The 22,119-nt window shown below is 36.4% G+C and overlaps 1 protein-coding gene across 14 annotated transcripts in view; it reads right to left on the minus strand.

The window, feature by feature from the left end:
- CCDC7 (coiled-coil domain containing 7) overlaps nt 1-22,119 on the minus strand; it is a 568,294-nt gene that overhangs the window by 470,178 nt on the left and 75,997 nt on the right. For 13 of the 14 annotated variants that reach the window (XM_058297712.2, XM_058297715.2, XM_058297716.2 and 10 more), the window contains 3 exons: nt 9,365-9,385; nt 9,104-9,136; nt 6,980-7,146 (listed from right to left, as the gene is read on the minus strand). In XM_058297712.2, coding sequence (XP_058153695.1) covers nt 6,980-7,146; nt 9,104-9,136; nt 9,365-9,385 — 221 coding nt within the window. The remainder of the gene's footprint in view (nt 1-6,979; nt 7,147-9,103; nt 9,137-9,364; nt 9,386-22,119) is intronic. The other variant, XM_058297711.2, reaches the window with a different exon arrangement.

Raw genomic sequence — 22,119 nt, forward strand, 5'->3', positions numbered from 1 at the left:
TAAGATGTGACCCACCTCAAACAGGATGTTTTGTAATCCAATTACTGGAGAAATAAATAGAATGAACTCAAACATGCAAGAGAAAGCCATGGTAGGAAGAAGATGAAAAACGCAGAAGAGAAGGGAGAGACTAGACACCACCATGTGCCTTGCCATGTGACAGCAGAGCCAAGGATTACCAGCAGACAGTCTTCAGGAAGAAAGCATCACTTGATGATGCCTTGATTTGGACATGTTCCTGACCTCAAAACTATGAGTGAATAAATTCCCACTGTTTAACCTGACCCAGTTCATAGTATTTTTTTAAAGCATCCTAGGAAACTAAAACAATGTCTTTGGTCAATTTTCTAATTGGCTGACTTTTAAGAGTCCTTTATATATTTTACTTACAAGTCATTTGTCAGATATGTAGTTTCCAAGCATTTTATCCTTGCATGTTGTCTGTCTTTTCATGCTCTTACCAGGGTCTTTTGCAGAGCAAAATTTTTTCATTTTGATAAGATCTAATTTATCATTTTTCATATGATAGATCATGCTTTAGGTGTCTAATCTAAGAACTCTGGTTAGCCCTAGGTCCTAAAGATTTTCTCCTATGTTATTTCCAAAAAAAAAAAAAAAAAAACTTTTTTTTCACATTTTACACTTAAGTCCATGACTCATTTTGAGTTAATTTTTTTATAAATCATGAGGTTTAAGTTGAGGTTCACGTTTTTCTTTATATGTTGAATAAACCATTTGTTTAAAATGCTATCCTTCTTTCATTGAATTAATTTTGCACCTTTGTGAAAAAAAAATCAGTTGGGTATATTTGTGTGGGTCTATTTATGGATTCTCTTTTCTGTTCCATGAACTATGTTTCTATCCCTCTACCAATATCACATTCTCTGTATTAATGTAGCTAAATAGCAGGCCTTAGCAACAAGTAGGATGATTCTTCACAGTTTATTCTTGTTTTTCAAAATTGTTTTAGCCATTCTAGGTCCTTTGCCTTTCTATATAAAATGCATCTATGACTACTACCAAATTTGCCGAGGTTTTGGTAGGAATTTCACTAACCCATTCAGGACCACCTGACTCCTTGCCTATGTTCAGTTTTTCAATCCAAGAACATGATTATGTTCTTCCAATTATTAACACCCTGTTTGATTTCTTTCATTATAATTTTGTAGTTTTCAGCATACACATACTTTACATGATTTGTTAAGTTTATACCTAAATTTATACCTAGGTTTAATTTTATCCCTAAACTTAAATAATGTATCTAAATATTTCATTTTCTTTGGAGCAACTGTTAATAGCTTGTGTTTTTAATTTTGGCCTACACATGTTCATTCTTAGTATACAGAAATTCCATTGATTTTTCAGTGTTGCTATTTTACCCTACAATCTTGCTGAACTCACTTATTTATCAGAAAGTTTCTGTGTTTTTGTAGATTCCTTTAAGATTTTCTATGTAAACAATCACTTCCTCTGCAAATGAAACAAATTTACTTTCTTCCTTTCCAATCAGTATGCCTTTTATTTTTTTCATTTGCCTTACTGCAGTAGTTAGAACTTCTAGCACTATGCAGAATAAGAGTGGTAGGAGAGGACATCCTTGCATTGCTCCTGATCTTAAAAAAAAAGCATTCAGTTTTTCATCATTAAGTATAATAGTATATGTAGGGTTTTAAAAAATGTTCTTTATCAAGTTGAAGAAGTTCCCTTTTATTCCTATATTCTGAGCATTTTTTATCATGAATGGGTATTGAATTCTGTTATATGCACTTCCTGCATCAATTGATAAAATCACCTGATTTTTCTTCTTTAGCCTGTTAAATTGACAGAGTACGTTGATTAAATTTCAAAAACTGAAACTGGCATGCCTAGAACAAACCCCACTTTATTATGGTATATAATTCTTTTTATATATTGTTCAATTCCATTGGTTTATATTTTGTTGAGGATTTCTGTACTTAGGTTCATGAGAGATACTAATCAGTAGATTTCATTTCTTTTTTTTTTTTTTTTTTTAAGATTTTATTTATTTATTTAATTTCCCCCCCTCCCCTGGTTGTCTGTTCTTGGTGTCTATTTGCTGCGTCTTGTTTCTTTGTCCGCTTCTGTTGTCGTCAGCGGCACGGAAAGTGTGGGCGGCGCCATTCCTGGGCAGGCTGCTCTTTCTTTTCACGCTGGGCGGCTTTCCTCACGGGCGCACTCCTTGAGCGTGGGGCTCCCCCACGCGGGGGACACCCTTGCGTGGCACGGCACTCCTTGCGCGCATCAGCACTGCGCATGGCCAGCTCCACACGGGTCAAGGAGGTCCAGGGTTTGAACCGCGGACCTCCCATATGGTAGACGGACGCCCTAACCACTGGGCCAAAGTCCGTTTCCCTAGATTTCATTTCTTGTAATGTCTTTATCTGGTTTGGGTATCAGGGTAATACTATCCCCATAAAATGAGTTGAGAAGTGTTCCCTTCTCTCCTACTTTCTGGAAGAAATTATGTAAAATTGGTGTCAAGTTTTCTTAAACGTTTGGTAGAATTCTCCTGTGAAATCATCTGGGCCTGGAGATTAGTTTTTCAGATTTTTTAATTACAACTTTAACTTCTTTAAAGGTTATAGGACTGTTCCAATTATGTATTTCATCTTGATTGAATTTTTGTAGCTTAGGGTTTTGAGGGAATGGGTACATTTCTTCTAAGTTATTGAATTTATGAGTGCAATGTTACTTGCAGTATTACCTAATCATTCTTTAAATAACTGTAGGATTTGTTGTAATATCCTATTTCATCCCTGTTATGGGTGATTGGTGGCAACCCTCTTTTGCTCCTTGTCAGTTTTGCTGAAGGTATATCAATATTATTGATTTTTTTAAAGAGTCAGCTTTTAATTCTATTGCCTTTCTTTCTAATGTTTTTCTCTTTTCAATTTAATTGTCATCTTCTCTTATCTCTATTTGCTTCCTTCTACTAACTTAAGGTTTATTTTGTTCTTTTTCTAATTTTTAAGGTAGGAACTTAGATTATTGATTTGAAATATTTACTCTTTTCTAATGTAAGCATTAGTACTATACATTTTCCTCTCAGCACTGTTTTAGCTGAATTCCACACATTTTGATGTTATATTTTCATTTTCACTTAGTTCTACATAGCTTTGTATTGCCTTTAAGACTTCTTTGACCAATGAATTATTTAGATGTGTATTGTTTAATGTTCATGGGTTTGGAGATTTTTTTGTTGTCTTTCTGTTATTAATTTCTAGTTTGTTTCTACTATATGATCTGTATGATTTTAATTCTTTTAAATATATTGTGTTATGGCCCAGGATATGGTCTAGCTTGGGCACTTTACTAAAAAGGATATTCTGCTGTTGTTGCATGGTATGGTCTACATATGTCAATACAATCCTATTGGTTGATCATGTTGTTAATTTCTTCTATATCCTTGACGATTTTTTTGTCTAGCAATTCTATGAATTGCTGAGATTGAATTGTTGGAATTCCAAACTATACTTGTGAATTAGTCTATTTCTTCTTTTATCTCTATCAGGCTTTGTTTCATGTGTTTTGCAGCTCTGTTGTTTAGGATCATTACATCTCTCTAATGGAGTGAACCTTTTATCAATATGTAATGTCTATCTTTGTTTCTAGTGATTTTCTTTCCTCTGAAGTTTTATTTATATAATATCAATATAACCACTTCTTTTTATTAATATTTGCATGGTTATCATTTTCCATCCTTTTATTTTCTACCTATGTTATGTTTGAAGTGATTTTCTTATAAACAGTTATTTTACCCACTCTGTCAATTTCTGTCTTTTAATTGGTATGTTTAGAAAACACACAATAAAGGTAATTATTAATATATTAGAGCTTAGTCTGCTTGTATCTTATTTGCTTTTTCTTTGTTTCTTCTATTTCTGCTTTCTTACCTTCTTGTGGTTTACTTAATATTTTTAGTCATTTTACAGTATTTTTGAGCATATCTTTTTTTATAATTATTTTCAGTTGTTCTTCTAGGTATTACAATACACATATGTAATTTATCACAGTCTGTTGGTATCAATGTGTTTACTATTTGATTTCAGAAACCTTATTTCCATTTAGGTCTACTTACCCTCCTTGCCTTTTAAATATACTTGTCTTCAGTGTCAGTTGGTTTTGTATGTATTACTTTGCTTCATTAAACATGGTATAAGAAACTCATTTTAAGAAATATAACCTATTATTTTATTCATTTAGATGTTCTTCTTTCCTTTCTGAAATCACAAGTCTTTTTTATTATTTCCTCTTTGTTAGAGAACTTCTTTTAGCCATTCTTTAAGGGTAGGTTTGCTAGTGACAACTTTTCTTAGTTTTCCTTTTCCTGAGAATGTCTTTATTTCCCCCCTCATTCCTGATGGATATTTACTGAATATAGTATCCACAACTGACAGTTCTTTCAGTACTTGTAAACGTTTGTGCCACTTATTCTATCCTCCATTATTTCAGATGAAATATCTACTGTCATTGTAAATACACTCTGTTTTTCTGTAAGTAATGTATAATTTCTCTCTGGCTCCTTTCAAGATACTTTCTTGTCTTTAGTTCTCATAAGTTTAATTATAAAACTTGTCTTGACATGGATTTTCTTTGCATTTACCCTATTTGGGGCTCACTCAGCCTCTTGAATCTGTAGGTTTATGTCTTTTACCTAATTTATAAATTTTTCTTTATTTCTTTCAATACTCTAAAATACTCTTTCAGTCGCACTCTCTAGCTCTTTCCTTTGCAACTCTGATGATATGAACGCTAGTTCTTTTGTTATTGTCCTACAGGTCCCTGAACATCTATTTGTTTTGGGGATTTGGGGGGGGGTCAATTTTCTTTGTATTGTTCAGATTAGGTAACTTTTATTGTTCTTTCCTCAAGTTCACTGATTTTATTATATCTTATATCATCTGCACTCTACTATTGAGCCCATCCAGTGATATTTTTATTTTAGTTATTACATTTCTTCAGCTCCATATCCACTTGGATATTTCCTATAACATTTTTTTCTTTGCTGAGATTTTCTATTTTTTCATTTTTTCTAGAGAATTCATAATTGTTCCCTGAAGCACTTTTATGATTGCTGCTTGATAGTCCTTCTCAGATAATTCCAACATCTGATTCATTTCAGTGTTATCACCTATTGATTGTCTTTTCTCATTCAAGTTGTGATTGTCCCAATTCTTTGCTGATGATGGTTGATTTTTTATTGTATATTGGACATTTTGGATATCATATTTATGAAACTCTAGGTCCTATTTACTCTTAGATATAGTGGAAAGACCAGGAGGGTGTATATGTTCAGCTTTCTGTTGGATCTTGCTGACACTACTCTGCAAAGTGGAACTCAATACTTTATTACAGATGGGTGAGGTATAATTTTAATTGACACCTTCCTGGCAAAAGTGAGGCAATGATTCAATACCACCTCATTGCCTCCAAGTGGGGGGATAATCTCATATCCCCCCTGGGGCTCCACTGACACCAGGAAGGATGAAACTAAGTGGTGATTCACACCATTTTGTTGCTGCAGGCTAGGGGTAGAAGCTCAGCAAATCGCTGGGCCAGGACACCAGGGAGGATCAGAATAAGCAGACCCTAGCTCTGTCTTCTACCACTTCATTAAAGTATGTGAGTGTGGAGGCTTGGCTCCAAACTAGTCCCAAAAGTATTATATTTTGGTGTTAAGTGTAGAGCCAGATTGGAATAGAGAGGAGGAAAGACATGACTAGAAATCTAGCAGGCAATTCTAATAATTTAGCTTGAAATGGTGCAAGTCTGAACTAAGATAATATCCTCAAGGATGAAAAGGAAATATAATCTAAAGAAAATATTTAGTATTTGATAAAAATGGGGTTCTAGGAAAAGAGAAGAATAATGGAAGAAAAGAATATAGTGCAAACACACAAAAAATAATGGAAGTGCTTTGGAATGCTTGAAAGGACAGCAAAACATCTAAGTGGAAATATCCAATATAATTGGAAATATATATTTGGGACTTAGAAGAGAATCAGAGCTTGATACACATATTTGGCACATTTGGAAAACATCAGTATAGAGTTGATAAAGATGTGAAAATATATTTGTTCTGGGTTAGAAAGGACAAAATGAAAATAAAAATCAGGACTGAGATAAATGCTCACAGTAACAGGGTTAAAGAGAAAAGTAGAGCAAGCAAAGAAAATTAAAATAGCAATTTAAAAAGTAGGGGGATAATTAGATACTCTGATAAGGAAGAAAGAGTTATCAATATTGATGTAATTCATCAAATGCTACAGATCGTGGAAACAAAAGAAAGAAGAGTTTACAAGCCTGACGTTCCAATGGAATTTCTAATAATAGTCACATGTGTCTACTGAGCACTTGAACTGTGACTGGTGTGACTAAGGAACTTAATATTTAATTTACTTTAATTTAAGCAGAAACATGTGGCTAGTGACTACCATGTATGATAATGCTCTTTCAGACTATTAAAATTTTCAAATAGAACCATCTCCTGTCAGAACAAGTTGACTAGACCTTCTGACTAGATTTAAAAGTTCTATGTATAGGGAAGCATCTGTGGCTCAATCAGCTGGGCTCCCGTCTACCATATGGGAGGCCCTGGGTTCACGTCCTAGGGCTTCCTTGTAAAGGCAGGCTTGCCTGCAAGTGCTGTGGAATGCCAACTCAGCAAGGTGACTCAACAAAAAGGGAGACAAGCAACAACGCAGAAGGACACACAGCAAATGGACACAGAGAGCAGACAGCAAGCAAGTCACAAGGAGGGGGTAATAAATAATACAGCACAGAAGAACGCACAGCAAATAGACACAGAGCAGACAGCAAGCAAAAGGCCACAAAGGGGGGAGGATAAAAAAAAATTCTATGTATAGCCATAATATCTGGACCATTATCTTGTATTCAACGCTAATCACATAATCCCTCTTATTGTGTTTAATTACTTGAATTTCTATATTTTACTTACGTGGGTTTAGACAACAAGTCTTTGAAGGAGTATTTAGTCATATGTTTAAGACGCTCTCTTAGTTCTTCAAGTTTTTGCATTTGCTTTATTATTTGTGCAAGGCTTAAAATGACTGGCTTTTCAGGTACTGGAACATCGTCTTCTGAAACACTTTGATCTTTACTTAACTAAAATAATGAAATTAATCAGTTACTTAAGAAATACTTCTTTTGCTCTACATAACTCAAAGAATAGCTATAGACAAGAATATTTTACAAATATTTTGCAAATACACTTATATGAGCAATTATCTACCAAAAGAATTATAGCTTAGGGTTGACAAAAGTGAAATCCATTCTTCTGTTTCTTATTTTAATAAATAGGAATATTAAGCAAGTTCAATAACAATAACACAATAGAATGAATTAATTGCACTTCCAAATATTTAAATGAGTGATAATAAAATGTTTGCTTCCCCAAAATCCTTTTGACTCTACCCATACTGTAATAAAGTATGGAAAGACAGATGGTTGCTAATGCCTACTACTACTAACTCCCAGAACTTAATACATAAAGATCTAAGAAACTGGTATTCCTCAGTTTGCATGGAGAAGACTGTGACCCATTTGGGTGTCTCAAGCCCATGGGAATAGACCAAACTGAAAAGCAATGGCCAGTAGGGAGATCAGTAAGATCCAAAGTATGAGATGACAGACCATAATTAGTATTCTAGGCAATACAGCTACCTAAAGGAAGTTCAGCGAGAACAAGTGTCTAAAAAAATCTACAATGAAAGAAACCTAGAAACAGACAGTATATGGAGACATAGAATAGCAATAGGGGTCAGGAAGTTATAACAGGAAAGTAGCAGAGATCCATCCTTGGAGAGACCTCTAATTCTTATGATGGGAGGGAAAACTGGGTTAGGGAAGTCAAAGCATACTCCTGCAATCTAGCAAAGAGAAAGTCTAGCACTTGGGGGTTTAAAACATACTCTGATATAATATGGACTACCTGGCATGGATTTAGGATATAACAGCTGTAAGTAAATGCTAGGCAATTTACTAGAAATCTGAGATTTGGGGAGGTAGGATGTGGGAAGTGATGCAGAACAGGTAGAAGGGAAGTAGGAGACCTATAGAAACTCTGTAGCCTAAGGAAAGAACAAAAAAAAGAGGCTATCAATCACATGTCGAGTCTAAAAAGTGATATGGCATTTCAGCATATATGTGCCAGTTATCAATTTATTGACTCCATCTCTAAATCCATCTTTCTTTTCCCTGCTTGTGATAACGGAACATTATTCCTTTGACAAGTGGCACAATGTTAACCTTTGTCAGTAGAGGTGTCAGAGAGACACAAGAGGATGAAGCATTTCTTGGCAATTCTGGTGTCTCTCCTCTGCTTGCTCAAATGGCATGGACAGCCAGCAATGCAACCTATACCTAGTAATGATAGGATAAGTATGGGTATAAGTCAGTTTTTATTTGGTAGCAAGAGTTGAAAGAATATTTCGGAATGCTTATATTTTGAGCATTCCAAGTCATTAGCTGAGAGTGAAGAAGAAAATGGGTCAAGGTTACTAGAATAACTGTAAATCATTAAAGCTAGCCTGGAAATCATTCTGCTCCATTAAGGGCACAAAGTCTTTACCAAAAAAGAATTAAAAATCCCCTTACAAGCCAGACAAATGGTTCTCAGACTGGTGGTAAAGCATATAATTATCAAAAGTACAAAAGAAGATCATTCCAAAAAAAATACAATAAATTTAAAGAAAGCCAATAGGTCATTTTACATCTAAGCATATATCATATGCATAAGGTAAATATAGGAGGAAAAGTTTAACTGATAAAATTCTCTTATCACTTACTCTTATATGTAAAATAGGAAAAGAATAAAAATTTCATCTCCGTTATTCAATTTAAGGAGAAAGAAGGCATCAGACAAACTTAGAATATATCAGATTATAGAGGAATATAGTTTGAAGATCACTCAGAAACAAAGTAATGAATCCATGTATACTATCTCTACCTAAATGGAAGATTACAAACAATGGCTATTCGAACCTTTTTTCTGACACTTCAAATTGGTTTTTAAATGAGTCAAATTATTTTTTATTTTAACAACTAGAAATGTTATACTTACCTCCTCCATTTGATTGACCTGCACCTGAAACCACTTTAAAAAAAAAAAAAAAAGAAATCAAATATCAGAAACCAAATATCAGTTACTGACATGTTAACTTTATGTAGTAAAACAAATGTGTACATGTATGTTTACATGTGTGTCTTCATCTATCAAGTATTAGTCCTGACTGAAACATCAAGTTATCCTAGAAACTTCTTCATTTATATGTATTTCATTATTAAATTTTAGTAGACTTACGTTGAAATATATTGAACATACCTTAAAAAGAGATTTCAAAATCTGGAAAAAAAAGTTTTAAATAATAAATTTAAAATAAAATTCTTTATAATTAATTAAATGATATAATATTTATTTCAAGTCTTGCGATTTTCAATCACAAAAAACTTACTTGCTAAAATGAAAGTTTACAAATCTATCATTTAAAATCATAATACTATTGTCTTTAGATACAATGTTTTTAGTACAGTTTATCCTTATAGATCTCTATTAGGAGGCCCCAGAATAATTCACATCTATGCCTGCATAGGTTTTTCTTAATACAGGCATGGAATAAGATTTAAATTCCTCTCAGAATAACATAATATTTTTTTCATATAGCAGAGAGTACAGTTAAGAAAGGCAATATGTTCCCAACATTGCTCCTTCAATATACCCATGCTCCTGCATACAGACCTATAAAAGACTAAACTGATAGAGCATCCACCTACCATATGGAAGGTCCAGGGTTCAAACCCAGGGCCCCCTGACCTGTGTGGTGAGCTGGCCCACACACAGTGTTGATGCACACAAGGAGTGCTGTGCCACGCAGGGGTGTCCCCTGCATAGGGGAGCCCCACGTGCAAGGAGTGCGCCCCATAAGGAGAGCCGCCCCACACTAAAGAAGCGCAGCTGGGGAGCTGATGCAACAAGACGACACAATAAAAAGAGACATAGATTCCTGGGGATGCTGACAAGAATACAAGCAGACACAGAAGAATACACAGCGTATGGACACAGAGAGCAGACAAATAAAAAATAAAATAAAAAATAATCTTTTATATATATATACATATAAAATTAAGATACACAATATTATACTACCAACCTGATTTTTAAATGGAAAACGCAAAACCTGATCTGGGAGATTGTTAAAAAAAAAACTAAAAATATATACAAAAACCACAGGATTAAAAGTAATGACAGAGTTCCAGGAAAATGACGCCAAAGTAGTTAGGCAGAATCTGACTCTCACAAACAAAACAAAAAAAAAACATGAAGTAGGCAGGGACCTATCTAAAGGAGCTGCTTTAGATATATATAGAGAACAGGAAGGTGCTCTGAGTCATCTAGGAGGATATTGGAAGCACATACACCACAACTTCAAGGCAAGGAGCTTCAGAGGCGCCCCTGGCTCACTGCTGCCAAAGGAGTGGGAAGAGGTGTTCCCTGGGAGGAAGAGGGGTCTGATGGAGGGTGGAAAGTGGTTTCTTTGCCGTGGGTTTGGCCAACTGAGCCCCTTTGAATCTCAGAAGGGACCCTGACCTGATGGGGAGAGGGATGAGGGGATCTGCTCAGGCAAGCTGTCACACCCAACCTCCCTGGGAGAGAAAGGAACAAGATTGGGGGGTGGGGGGGCAGGTAGAGACAGGTACCTAATCAGCACCGCACTGGCAAACTGTAGAAGTCTAAAACAACCTGAGAGAGGGGGGGAGCCAGATAAGCTTTCTTAAATCTAATTCACCTGAGGAGGCAGTTTAACTCAACAGGGAGGCGTTCCTGCCTTGCATATATGAGGTCCCTGGTTCAATTCCCAGGTTTCCTTAGGGAAGTAACCCAAAGAATGACCCACTGGGTTATCAGGCATCCAGGTGATATTTTATGACAGGGAACATATAGACATTGTTTTTGTTTCAAGTTTTTTGGGTCTGTTTTTTTTTTTTTTTAAGGTTCCTTTGGGTTTTTTTTCCCTTATTTTACTTGCTAAAACCCAGTATATTACCTGCAAAGAGCAGGCTGCAGGGTGATCGACTGATGAACACCAATAACCTGAGAAGCTCCTTAGGGGCCTAAGAGGGAAGACTGTTTTTCCTTGGTGGTGGTGGATTTTTTTAAGTTGCTGTTGTTTGCTGTTCCCTGCTTTGTTTCTTATTTGTTATGTTTCCTTTTTTATCCTTCTTTTACGTATTTTTTCTACCTATATTATTTCTTTTCTTTCCTTCATTTTTCTGTCCTATTCTTCCTGTTGTTTTTCTTTCATTCTACCTCTTTTTATTTGGTCTTTAATTTTTTTGTTGTTTTGTTTTTATTTCTCTTTTTTTTTCCCCTCTCTGTTTTCTTTCATTTTTTACCTTTTTCCCTTTTTTTCTTTTTTCTTTTTACTTTTTCTCTCTTCTCATCATTCTGGCCTTTTAATTAATTCTATATATTTTTCTCTATTTTAGCTCTCATTTCATTTTTTCTATTCCACTTTTTAAATTCTTATTCCTGTACTTAGGATTTTTTACTCATGTTTATTTATTTTCCTAGGTCTTGTACAGCTCCTTTTCTATCTTTTTTATTATTATTATTATTACTATTATTCTTTTTCTCTTCTCATCTCCTTCCTTTTCTCCAGCCCTAATTTTTTTTCTCCTAAGGGAACACAGATAATAACAAGGAAACAGAATAAGAGGAATGAAGTATCAAAGTAAACCCTTACCACACTCATCAAAATAATAAAATAAAACCCAAGAGTAGAAAGAGATGCTAGCCAAATAAACCCATTAAGATAAACAGATGCTAGACAGCAACAAAAAATTACAAGTGATACTAAGAAACAGGAAGACATGGCCCAGTCTAATGAGCAAACTAAGATACAGGAGGAGATGTAGAACATGGAACAACTAATCAGAGGAGTCCAAACAAATATGAATCGACTTAATAAAGTGAAGGAACAGGAAGCGGACTTGGCCCAGTGGTTAGGGCATCCATCTGTGGTTCAAACCCCCAGCCTCCTTGACCCGTGTGGAGCTGGCCCATGCACAGTGCTGATGTGCGCAAGGAGTGCCGTGCCATGCAGGGGTGTCCCCCATTTGGGGAGCCCCACATGCAAGGAGTGTGCCATGCAGGGGTGTCCCCCATGTAGAGGAGCCCCACATGCAAGGAGTGCACCCCATAAGGAGAGCTGCCCAGCATGAAAGAAAGTTCAGCCTGCCCAGGAATGGTGCCGCCCACATGGAGAACTGACGCAGCAAGATTATGCAACAAAAAGAAACACAGATTGCTGGGCCGCTGACAATAGCAGAAGCATACAAAGAGGAAGACGCAGCAAATAGACACAGAGAACAGATAACTGGGGTACGGGGGAGGAAGGGGAGAGAAATAAATAAATAAATAAATCTTTAAAAAAATAAAAAATAAAGTGAAGGAAGAAAGTAAGGGTATTAAGAAAACACTGAGAGAACATACTAAAGAAATTGTAAGGATATGTAAAAAGATAATGGATATGATGGTGATGAATGGCACAATGCAAAAAATCAAAAATATATTGGAAATACATAACAGCAGATTTGAACAGGCCGAGGAAAGAATCAGTGATGTGGAAGACAGTTCAGCTGAAATCAGACTAGAGAGTAGAACAGATAGATAAAAAGATAGAGAAAATCCAGCAGGTACTTAGGTATTTGAATGACAAGAAAAAAAGCAAAAACTTATACATTAAAGACATCCCAGAGGGAGAAGAGAAGGGAAAGGGGGCAGAAGGAGTGTTGGAGGAAATAAAGGCTCAAAATTTCCCAATTCTATCAAGGAACAGTGTAGCAATTTGATGTGTTTAAAGATGCAGTTATCTAGGAAAGATTGGTGGAAAGTATTACTGTCTGATGGCTTGGACTACTGTTTCTTGCATGCTAAACCAACAAGCTTTTTGAGAGAGCTGAATGAAAAAAACTACCATCAGCTTGGACTAAAAGGGACATGGAAAGGAGAGATTGAAGGAGAAACAGCTTTAAGAGGAAAACCATGGAAGCTGAGATCTGGAATTAAGACATCACCTTGGACAAGAGAGGAATCCCACCCATGTGCACAGAAAGAGTGAGTTTGCCCCAGGAGTTGAAGGAGGTGGGTGTTCCCACCTGATGTTCAGGGAGAGTTTTCTCGCCTCAGGATACAGAGAGGGTGGAGCACATTCCTCAAGGATTAGGGCAGTTAAGGTCAACACCCCATAAGCCTGAGAGGGGTGGATCTGTCCCCAATGGATTAGGGATGGCCAAGTGGTCAACTAGTTGCTCTGAGAGGGTTGAGTCTATGTGCCAAAGGTTAAGGAGGATGTTGTCTTCACTTCACTGTACTAGGGGGATAAGACTCTAACCCAAAATTTGGATAAAATGTGGCAATCACCCCAAAGCTCTTGAAGGGTGAGGTCTAGGGCTTGGTTGACACCAGATGCTTGATGAGAGTGGAACCAAGAAAATGGCCATTGGGCAAGCCTGTGGAAAGGGTGGGTACCCATGTGGTCCCAAGGAGAAGAAACCATCATCTTAATAATGACTCTCAGACTCTGACATCTAATGAAATATATCTTGCAGGTTTACTGAACTGTAGAGAACCCATGACTAATGTTTCCCTCCCAATTTCTCCTTATTGTAATGGAAATATTTATCCTTTGTCCATTTGTTTGTCCATTGGAAGCAGGTAAATGGTTTTGTAAATGTTAGATGTCTACAACAGATGGGCCTTTGTCCCTAGAGAAACTGTATTTATTTAAACTGATTGCTATGTGATTCTATACTTAGCATTACTTAGCATTGCTACTGATTTAAGTTGTTGTTTTTTTTAAATACTGTAATATCTTTTTGGAATTCAGAGGGTGGAGTGTAGCAGTTTGATATGATTTATGAATTCCAAAAATAGAAACTGGATTATGTTTGTAATGTCCCTCCAGACATTAAATTAGAGTATATTGGATTCAGAGGTTTCACTTTTACTTGATTAAATAATGATAAAGGCTTTGATTGGGCCAGATCAGTAGGAAGTCCAATCCCCACACACCAAGGAGAAACCATATCACAAAGAAAGGAGTTGGAGTTTTGAGCTGGAGCCCAGGAGAAGAACACAAAGGAATAGAGATGGCTCCTTAGACACAACAGAAGCCCCAGGGAGAGAGACAGAGTCATTCACCTGAGAGTCTACAGCTGGCCTTGTGGAGAGAGCACAGCATCTGAGCCCAGATAGAAACAGAGCCCCAGGAAGAGAGGAATCCAAGAAGCCTGAACTCTTGGCAGATGTCAACAGCCATCTTGCCAACACATGGCAATAGACTTTGGTGAGAGAAGTAACTTATGCTTCATGGCCTGGTAATTGTAAGCTTCTATCCCAAATAAATACCTGTATAAAAACCAACAGATTTCTGGTATTTTGCACCAGTACTCCTTTGGCTAACTAATATAGACATAAACATACATGTCCAGGAAGTGCAGCACATCCCAAACAGTATAAATCCTAACAGGCCCACCCCAAGAAATAAACTTGTCAAACTGTCCAACGCTCGAGACAAAGAAAGAATACAGAAGGCAGCAAGAGAAAAGAGAGCCATCACATACAAGGGAAGTTTGATAAGATGAAGTGCTGGTTTCTCATCTGAAAACATGGAAGCAAGAAGGCAGTGGTATGACATAGTTAACGTACTAAAAGAAAAAAACCATCATCCAAGAATTTTGTATCCATCAAAGGTGGCACTCAAAACTAAAGGAGATTTCAAAATATTCACAGATAAACAGAAATTAAGAGTTTGTCAGTAAGAAACCTGTCCTTCAAGAAATACTGAAGAGAGTTCTGCAGGTGAAAGGAAAAAACAGGAGTAAGAGAGTTGGAGGAGAGTATAAGAATAATTAAAAACATAAAAAGAGAAATAAAAACAACATATGTGGCTAATGTAAGTAATTCCCTGACAATAAGAACACTGAATGTTAATGGATTAAACTCTCCAATCTGTGTCAGAATGGATAAGGAAATATGACCCATCTACGTGCTGTCTATAAGAAACAAACCTTAGATCCAGGGATGCAAGGAAGCTAAAAGTGAATGGTTGCAGAATAATTTTACATGCAAACAATAACCAAAAAAGGGCAGGAGTAGCTATACTAAATTGGACAAATGGGCTTAAATGCAAAATACTGTAAGACACAAAGAAGGCCACTATATATAGTAAGAAAAAGGGTAATGTATCAAGAAGAAAAAACAATCACAAACATTTATGTACCTAACCAGGGTGCCTCAAAATAAATGAAGCAAACACTGGAAAAACTAGTGAAGAAATAGATGCCTCTACAATTATAGTAGGAGACTTTAATACACCACTATCACCATTAGACAAAACATCTTGACAGAGGATTAATAAAGAAGCAGAGACCTTGAAGAATACATTAGCGGATCTGGACCTAATGGACACAAATAGAATATTACACCTAAATACAGTGGGATATACATTCTTCTCAAGTGCATATGATTCATTCTCCAGGACAGACCATATGCTAGGCCACAGAACAACTCTCAGTGAATTCAGAAAGACTGAAATCATACAAAGTAATTTGTCAGATCACAATGGAATGAAGCTAGAAATAGCTAGGGACAGAGAACCAGATTATCACAAAGACATGGAAGTTAAACAACACACTCTTAGACAATCATTGGGTCAAGGAGGAAATTGCAGCCATAAAAGCTTATATTTTTAAAAAACAGGGGGGTGTGTAGGAACCTCTTATATTTTTTGAATGTAACATTAAAAAAAAATAGAGAGGAAAAAAAGGAATAAAAAAGTAAAAATAAAAAAAAAATACTTATTGATTAGCTAACTAAAAAAATAAATGAAATAAAAAAAGAGCTAAAATCAAAGACCTAACTGCTCACCTGGTGGAATTAGAAAAAGAATACTAAATTAATCCCAAAGCTAGTAGAAAGAAGGAAATAACAATGATTAGAGCAGAGCTAAATGAAATTGAAAGTAAGAAAGCACTAGAAAAATTAAAACCAAAAGCTAGTTCTTTGAGAAAATGAATAAAATTGACAAACCCTTAGCTAGACTAACAAAGAAAAAAATAAAGAAAATGCAAATACAAATACATAAAATAAGAAATGAGGAAGGAGATATCACCACTGAACTCACAGAAATAAAGAGTATCATAAGAGGACACTTTGAAAAATTGTATGCCAACAAGATGGATAAGTTGGAGAAAATGGACAAATTCCTAGAAACACACAAGCAGCCTACATTGACAAAAGAAAAAATTGATGAACTCAACAGACTAATCACAAGTAATGAGATTGAATTAGTCATCAAAAATCTCCCAACTAAGAAGAGCCCAGGATCAGATGGATTCACAGGTGAATTTTATCAAACATTCCAGAAAGAACTAACACCAAACCTGCTTAAACACTTCCAAAAAATAGAAGTGGAGGGAGCATTGCCTAACTCATTCTATGATGCCAACATCACCCTAATACCAAAGCCACACAAAGATGCCACAAGAAAGGAAAACTATAGACCAATCTCTCTAATGAAATTAGATGCTAAAATCCTCAAAAAACTATGTGCTAATCATATTCAACAACATGTCAAACAAACTATACACCATGACAAAGTGGGTTTCATCCCTGGTATGCAAGGATGGTTCATCATAAGAAAATCAGTCAATGTAATACACCACATTAGCAAATCAAAAGAAAAAAATCATGTGATCAGAAAAAAAATTCAACAAAATACAGCATCCTGTATTTTTATATACATAAAAAGACTTCAAAAGATAGGAATAGAAAGAAACTTCCTCAACATGATAAAGTATATATATGAAACACCCACAGCTAACATCATAGTCAATAGTGAAATGTTAAAAGCTCTCCTTCTATGATCTGGAACAAGACAAGGATGCTCACTGTCACCATTCTTATTTAACATTGTGTTAGAAGTACTTGCTTGAGCACTTAGGCAAAAAAATGATATAAAAGGCATCCAAATTGGAAAGGAAGAAGTAAAAATTTCACTATTTGCAAATGACATGATCCTATACATAGAAAACCCTGAAAAATCTATAACAAAGCTTCTAGAGCTTATAAATGAGTTCAGTAAAGTACCAGGTCATAAGATTAATGTGCAAAAATCAATAGCATTTCTTTACACCAATAATGAGTAATCCGAGCAGGAAATCAAGAAAAAAATTCCATTTAAAGTAGCAACTAAAATAATCAGATATCTAGAAATGAACTTAACTAAAGATGTAAAGGACTTGTACACAGAAAACTATACAACACTGTTAAAGGAAATCAAAGAAGACCTAAATAAATGGAAGAGTATTCTCTGTTCATGGATAGGAAGACCAAACATCATTAAGATGTCTATCCTATCCAAACTGATTTAAAGATTTAATGCAATCCCAATAAAAATTACCACAGCATTTTTTACTGAATTGAAAAAGCTAACTATGAAATTTATTTGGGAGGGCAAGGGGTCCCCAACAGCCAAAGACAAACCACAAAAGAAATACGAAATCAGAGGAATCACATTTACCTGATGTATTAGTCAGGCAAAGGGGTGCTGATGCAAAATACAAGAACTCTGTTGGCTTTTACAGATGGTATTTCTTTGGGGTAGAAGCTTACATTCACAAGGCCATAAAATGTAAGTTATTTCCCTCACCAAAGTCTGTTACCATGTGTTGGAGCAAGATGGCCACTGGCATCTGCAAGGGTTCATTCAGGCTTCCTCTTCCTCTTAAGGCTCCATGGTCCCAGCTTCTTCCAATATCAACTGTAGGCTGGGATCATTCTCATCTCTCTTCTGGAGTTCATTCCTCTCAACTGCTCTGCTCTCTCCACAAGGCCAGCTGTAAACTATCAGGTAAACAGCTCGTTTCCCTTCTGAGGGCCTCTTCTGTATCTACTGGAGCCTTCTCTCTTTCCTCACGTATCTGCTTCCCTGTGTATTTACTTCCCAGGCCCCTTGCATGAAAAACTCCAGCATCAAAATTCTAACTAACTCCTTTGCCTACTGACATGGCCCAATCAAAGCCTTAATCATTATTTAATGAAGTAAAAGTGAAACCTCTGAATCCAATACAATCTAATACCCCCAGAGGAACAGAGCAGTTTCCAAACATAATCCAATATCTATTTTTGGAATTCATAAATAATACAAAACTGCTACACCAGACTTTAAAACATACTACAAAGCTATAGTGATCAATACTGATTGGTACTGGCACAAGGATACACATACCAACCAATGGAACAGAACTAAAAGTTTTGGTATAGGTCTTCATATATATGGTCAATTGATACTCAGCAAGGCCACCAAGCCCATTCAACTGGGAAAGAATGGCCTCTTCAACAAATGGTGCTTGGAGAACTGGATATCCATATCCAAAAGAATGAAAGAGGAACACGTCCTCACTCCTCATAGAAAAATTAACTCAAGAAGGATCAAAGATCTAAATATAAGAGCTAAGACCATAAAGATCTTGAAGATAATGTACGGAAGGACCTACAAGATCTTGTAGTAGGAAATCGTTTCATGAATTTTATACCCAAATCATGAGCAATGAAAGAAAAAATAAAAAATAAGACCTCCTCAAAATTAAAAATGTTTGCATCTCAAAGAAGTTTGTCAAGAAAGTGAAAAGGCAGCCAACTCAATGGGAGAAAATATTTGGTAACCATCTATCCAAATAGGGGCCTAATTTCTAGCATATATAAAGAAATTCTGCATCTTGAAAATAAAAAGACAAACGACCCATTTAAAAAATAGGCAAGTGATTTGAATAGAACGCTTCTCCAAAGAAGAAATCCAAATGACTAAAGCACATGAAAAGATGCTTAACATCACTAGCTATTAGGGAAATGCAAATCAAAACTACAATGATATATCATCTTACACCCATTAGACTGGAAGCTATTAAAAAAAAAAAAAACAGAGGACTACAAGTGTTGAAGAGGATGTGGAGGAAAGGGAACCCTTATTCACTCCTGATGGGAATGTAGAATGGTACAGCCATTGTGAAGGACAGTTTGGTGGTTCCTCAGGAAACTAACTATAGAACTGTATATGATCCAGCAATCCCACTGCTGGATATATACCCAGAAGAATTGAAAGCAGGGACAAAAGATATATGCATACTAATATTCATAGCGGCATTATTCACTATTACTAATAGTTGGAAACAACCCCAATGTCTATCAAAAGATGAATGGATAACCAAACTGTGGTATATACATACAATGGAATACTACTCAGCTGTAAGAAGGAATGCAGTACTAACACACAGGATAACATTGACGAATCTCGAAGATTTTTTGTTGAGTGAAGCAAGCCAGGAACTGAAGGACAAATATTACATGACCTCACTGATAGGAATTAAGCAAATTGAGCAGACTCACACAGCTAGAGTTGGACGATAAGTTTACAGGAGACAGAAGGAGTACAGGGTTGTGAGCCAATGCTCATATGGCCAAAATCTATGATAAGGTGGAAGGATGTAGTTGTGCAGTGGATGGGCATGACAGTGGTGCAGTGATGCTATTGGGTTTGGCAGTGCTAGTCTGTGAAGAGGGTAGGTTGGGAAGGTTAAGTTGGACTATGTATGTAACTAGGGGGAGGGTCAAGGAAGGAGCAAGTGAACTCTGAGGATTTGTAGGTCTGTGGTTAAAACATAAATGTTGGGAATGTTCTTTTGGTAAATATGGCAGGGGAGTGTTCTGGTGTAGGGTACTGAGTGGGGGTGCATACAGGACAGGGCACAACTGAGGCAGGTTTCTCTGGAATATGTAAGTGTTCATCTTATATCAGTGCATGGAGACCCATATAATAAATATGAAAATATTAAATTCCCATCCTGGGGAGCCCTGCTACATTCTCAAATAGAGGGGAAGGAGTCTTTCAAGAACATAGGCAGTGGTTAATAAAAGAAAACAGACCAAGTCAAGCCCTCAATATTATTGCAAGTAACTATTATAAATCTTATTCCCCAAAAGTGAAATTTAGTGGTTACCACAGGTCCTGAGGGAAGACGAAAGGAAGAATAGAATGGATAGAACATAGGGCATTTTTAGGGCATTAGAATTGTTCTGCATGATCTTGCAATAATGGATACAGACCATTTTAAATTTCATCAAAATTATAAAAGTGTACAGTCCAAAATGTAAACTAAAATGTAAATCATTGACCACGGTTGGTAGCAATGCTTCAAAGATTGTACATCAGTTATAATAACTGTACCATCACATGTAAAATGTTATTAATAGAAGGGAGAGGAAAAGGGGGAGGATGTTCGGTATATAGGAATCCCCTATATTCTGTACATGATTTTTCTGTGACCTGGAGCTTCTTTGAGGATAAAATGAAAAAGGTAGGACACTGGGCGAATATACAGAAGAAAATGTCAATGTACATGCAAGACAGAAGCAGATCTTACAGTGCTGAAAGACACAATGTCATTTTTTATTATTTCAAATTCTTGTATTTTATTTGTTATTTTTTAAACTATCGTTATTATTTCATCTTCTCATTAATTTTAGTTGGTTGTTTTGTTGGTTTCATTTTTGAAGAAATTTTGGATCACAGAAGGGTCGCAGCTGTGGCAGTGGAGGATCATTGGTATAGGGTGTCAGCGAAGGGGAGTGCATGGGAGGATGCTCACCTGGGGTATATTGCTAAGACACATGAATGTGTTCAAGTGTTCATAGGGCATTGTCATGGTGGGTGGAGAGCCACACAATAACTGAAAGAATATCAAATTCCCATCATGGAGAGCTCTGCCCCATTCTCTAATGGGATAGCAATAAGCCCCTGAGTGTAGTGGTGGTGCCTAGCAAAGGAGGATGGACCATACAAAGGGCCTTTGATATTGATGACTGTACTAATGAAACTTTTCTTTTGAAGTTGAAACTTAGCCTAGTATTATATGTTGCCTAAGAATTGCCTCCTGGAGGCCTCCTTGTTCCTGAAATGTGACCTCTAAACCAAACTCAGCACACAAATGCACTGCTGTCCTCCCAGTGTGGGACATGACTCCAGCGGATGAGCCTCCCTGGCACCAAGGGATGATTACCAAGAACCAACTGTCAATGCACCTGGAAAAAGACCTTGACTAAAAAGGGGAAAGGGTAAAGACAAGTGAGATTTTATGGCTTAAGAGATTTCCAAGTGAATCAGGAGGCCATTCCAGAGGGTATGCTTATGCATGTATTGGCAGGATCTCATTGACTGCCACAGTAATTACTGCCTCAAATAGTGGGGGCTCTGAGGGCTCCAGAGACATTCAAACCCTATGGCAGGGAGGCAGCTCAGAGGTTTAGTGCCCTGACAGTGGGACCTACTTGGAATTTATGCCCCCCAGTGTAACAGAGTTGAATTCATTTGTGGATTCCCTTCACGTGGCTCTTTTGCCCCTTCTATTTGAACCTTAGTTAGTACTAAACTTGATAGGTACATGTCCAAGAGACTTCCAACACCCATCCCAAGGAACAGAGAGAGTTTGCAACTGTAACCAAGTTAGTCTCATCCATCAGACCAATGGGATCTAAGTCCACTCTCAATTAGAGGTGGAGTGGGCATCACCATCCCAACATCCTCAGGACTGGGGAATGAACAATGGACTAGAGTAGATTTATGTTTATTCCACTATAGACTTATTTTTATTCTAGCAATGGAAAAACTTTTATCATTAATGTAGTGGCCACCAGAGGTTCTGAGGGTAGGGACAGAAAAAACAGTTGTAATATGGGGTCATTTTAGGCACATTGGAATTGTCCTGAATGACCCTGAAATGATGAATACAAACCATTATATATTTTGTCATAAATTACAAAATTGTGCAGGAGAGAGCATAAACTATAATGTAAACTATAATCCACACTTAGTGGCAATGCTCTAAAAAGAAAATGTTAAATCTATGGGGTTGTACATGAAATATATAAAGATATAAATTTTTAACAAATATAATAAAAAGTCAAGGGGACAGAAGAGTATATGAACAGTGTTTATGAATGCTATCAAGGTTAAGTTGGTA

This window comes from Dasypus novemcinctus, chromosome 5 (genome assembly GCF_030445035.2).
Source record: "Dasypus novemcinctus isolate mDasNov1 chromosome 5, mDasNov1.1.hap2, whole genome shotgun sequence".
Classification (NCBI taxonomy): Eukaryota; Metazoa; Chordata; class Mammalia; order Cingulata; family Dasypodidae; genus Dasypus; species Dasypus novemcinctus.